We start from the raw sequence: 3,735 nt of genomic DNA, 5'->3' as shown, positions 1-3,735 counted from the left end.
GTCGGCCTCCACGACTCCGCGGGACTAGAGGGAGAGGATCGAACGCAGACCGCCCAGGCCACAGGCCAAGGAGAGCGCAGGAAAGGCCAGCACGCCCCAGGCTCTGGGCCAGCCAGGGGCGGGCACACCCGCTCCTTTCAGGGGCTTGGGGGTCAGCAAGTGAGGAGGCGAACACTTTGTTCTTGAGCTCCTCACCCACCGTGAAGCTTGAGGGGTCTGTCTGGGGCTGAGCAATCGAGGCCATTCCAGGTCTCTGCTTGGAGGCCCAGCAATTGTGAGGGACGCAGGGAGTCTTCCCCAAGGTCATTGTCAGATGATAATACACAGGAGTGGTGATAAGAAGAGGTGGAGAAAAGCTCCATTGAAACCAGTCTTCACAACATTGTAAATCAACTAACGATAGTTCAAATAAATACATACACACATACATACACACACATTAAAAAAATTATTCCTTTGGGCCCATCTGTGTATGCATGTAATTTGTGTGAGACGAATTGGTTTTCAATGTGTTTTGTGGCCTGCCTTTATTACATATAAAAGTTACGAACATATTCATAAATTAATGAAGACAGAACCCATGTCATCATGATTTTAACTGCTACAAACTAGTCCGATGTGTGGAAGTGTCACAGCTTATTTAACCAAAGAGCCTACTGTTGGACAAGGTTAACTGTTCTAGTCTTTAATACTGTAAGAAACTTTGGAAATACACATCCTGTCGCTGAAAAAAAAGAAAGGAAACCAGTCTTGCGCTGTTTCATCAGCTCTGGGTCTATGAAGGATGTGTATTATCTACAAAGCTCACCCCCACTGCGGACAGGTAACCTGAGGGGAAGGGTCGTGTCCACACCGTCAGCCACAGAGCCAAGGGCACACAGCCCTGAGTTCCCCAAAACGCAGGTGCAGCCCAGGGCCCAGGTAACGCTCTGCCCTTGAGATTCCTTTCTGTGTGCTCCCAGGGGGTCAGCCTGGAGGAGGCCCACCCGGGGGTGCAGAGAACACAGAAGGAGCCTGGGCAGGCGCTGCTGGGGCCACGGGAAAGGCTGAGATTGCAGCCCAGCCCAGGGGCCCGCCCGCCCGGCTCACTTGGACTTGTTGATGGCCCGCTTGAGCTTCTTCTCCAGCTGCCGCATGCGGCCCATGGCCGCGTTGTAGCGCGCCGCCGTCTCCTTGTGCACCAGCTCGCTCCTCGTCTTGGTCTGCTCCGCCTCCATGACCTGCGACCACAGCAGAGGGGGCGGGGTCAGCGCGGCCACACCCAGAACGGCCCCCTGCTGCAGGATCACGTACTCCATTTGTTTAAAAAAGATGAGGAATCTGGGATTAACATATACATGCTACTATATGTAAAGGACATCAACCACAAGGACCTCTGTATAGCAAACGGAACTCTACCCAATATCTTGTAATAACCTATAATAGAAAAGAATCTGAATATATATATACACACACAAACATACATATACATGTATACCTATACAACTGAGTCACTGTGCTGTATACCGGAAACTGACACATTCTAAATCAACTGTACTTCAATTTTTTTTAATAAAGAAAAATGTAAAAATTAAATGAGGAAATTAGTGGGGAGACTAAGATTAAACAAACTTGCAAAGAGAAAAGGATCACCCTTCCTGACTCATCTATTCTGAAAAAGTCATTTCAGACAAGATTAAACAGCCCAATCGGCTGAGGCAACGAGCAGGAAAAGGACAGAACGACATGAAGCATCCTCTGAGCCAGCGGGTGTCCACTTCCGCGGAGTGGCCACCGTGGGCTCCTCCTGTCCCACCGCAGGTCAGGAGCCAATGGGCAGGCAGGCAACACGAGAGGGGCTCGGGAGCCCTCCAGAGCCAGGTGTGTGCATCAGGACAGCAGGAGAATGAGGACCTCAGCCATCTGGCCCCTTCCCAAACGTTCCAGCTTAGCTGGTGGACGCAGAATCCAGGATCCAGAAGGATTAAGCAGAAACAGATTCTGAGGCTCACACACATTTCTGTGGCCAGAAAACTCATCAGCTAGAATGCTGGGGGGAACATTTTCAAAATGAATTCAAAAACCAACCCTCTATGGGGGCTCAAAGGCACGTTCCCAGAAGCAGGGACAGTGTCTGTTCTCTCCCCACTAACCTAGAAGCGCATCAGAACAAGGCTGGTTGGGAGGGGAGAGGACACGGGAGAGAAAAAGCAGTTTGGACCATGGAAACAGCTGCCAACTTCCTTCCCACCTTCTACTTACAACTCACCCAAGTCCAGAGTGAACTAGAAAGGCAGTAGCAAGGCGGGGATAGAGGGCCAGCTTTTTATTTTACCCAAAGAGCAGCCAGGAGGAGGCCAGAGGGCCCTCAGATTGCTGGTCCACCATCTCAGACCCCGCAGGACGGTTTCAGGAGGACACCACCGAGGAGGCAGCCAGCGGTCCGTCACCCGCCTCGGGAAACAGCCAGTCAGCCCAGGGTAGTTTCCTTATGCGCTTAAAATTAGGTGTTTTTTAAGAATCGGGAGAAACTCTGACATGAGCAGAAAACATCGAGCATCCTGTCTGTTGCCCCCTCTCCAGATTATCTCTGCCTTTCGTCGTCTTGGAGCTATTTCATGACCCTACAAGTTGTGGGAAACTGATAGTAATACAAATGATTCTTATCCCTAGAAATCAAGAGGAAGTGTGTGGAGATGCATTTACTTGTTGCTTGCCCTGTAAATACTGACCAATTCTGTATCTGCCTGTTAATTCACCTTGGCACTCTTGAACTTAAGCATGAGTGTTGTTGTTGTTTTTTTCTGAATTCTCCTTTCAAAGAGCTGTAACATCAGATTAGTTCCATCCTTAATTAATGCATTAAATAAAATATTTTATAAGAGAATACTTCATACGTATCAGAGTTAAAGCTTTACCTTCTTTTAAAATATATATATATATATATGTTTTTAACAATGGTTTTAATGCTTGAGATACTTTTAAAAACAGAATTAGAACAAAGTCAGAGAGGGAAATAGGGAACCAAGACAAGTTTGCTAACATGACCTCTCAATCAAGATCAAGGGGCTTGGGAAACCCTTCCGCTTGGCTTCTCACATCAAAGACGTCACAGAGACATCAGATGCACGCAGAACCTCACCAGCTTGGTCACTTAAGAGAAACAGCAGTAACTCTTCAGTGTAAAGCTGTAAGGATTTACTGCTGTAACCTTTATGAACACATGAGACCCAAGCACATCAGACAGGTGAAGACACGCTGTGGTGACTGGTTCTACTACAAGAGGATTCGGTGCAGGGCTCACCTTTAAGGACCTGTCTGAAAGCATAATGATTTTTGGAATAGTTTTTTGATATGGACTCTTTTTAAGTCTTTATTGAATCTGTGTGATACTGCTTCTGTTTTACGCTTTGGTTTCTGGCCGCAAGGCATGTGGGATCTTAGGTCCCCAACCAGGGACGGATCCTGCACCTGCTGCCCTGGAAGGTGAAGTCTTAAACACTAGACTGCCAGGGAAATCCCTGAAAGCATTTTAAAGAGAGACCTACAAAAGCTGTGATTTGAGGCTATGGTAAGGAGTATCCCCTGCAAGAAGCAGGGTTCCCACCAACTGCACACACAGGCCCTCGTTTTTCATTGGTCCTTAGTCTACAAAAGAGCTTTCTAAAGTCAAACCCTTGGAAGAACCCAAGCACACAGCAACGTCGCCAACGCAGACTGAGGCGGCAGCAAGCACACTGCCCCCTGCCGCACCCA

At 48.2% G+C, this 3,735-nt stretch overlaps 1 protein-coding gene across 1 annotated transcript in view; it reads right to left on the bottom strand.

Moving 5' to 3' along the window:
* Positions 1-3,735, bottom strand: part of SH3BP5 (SH3-domain binding protein 5 (BTK-associated)) — an 84,754-nt gene that overhangs the window by 6,300 nt on the left and 74,719 nt on the right. Inside the window, exon 4 of the mRNA XM_010856739.1 lies at positions 1,090-1,220. Within this exon, the coding sequence (XP_010855041.1) occupies positions 1,090-1,220 (131 nt within the window). The remainder of the gene's footprint in view (positions 1-1,089; positions 1,221-3,735) is intronic.

This window comes from Bison bison, unplaced genomic scaffold, assembly GCF_000754665.1.
Source record: "Bison bison bison isolate TAMUID 2011002044 unplaced genomic scaffold, Bison_UMD1.0 scf7180017864374, whole genome shotgun sequence".
NCBI lineage: Eukaryota > Metazoa > Chordata > Mammalia > Artiodactyla > Bovidae > Bison > Bison bison.
The sequence above is the reverse complement of the archived record's forward strand: the minus strand, read 5'-3'. Positions and strand labels throughout refer to the sequence as shown.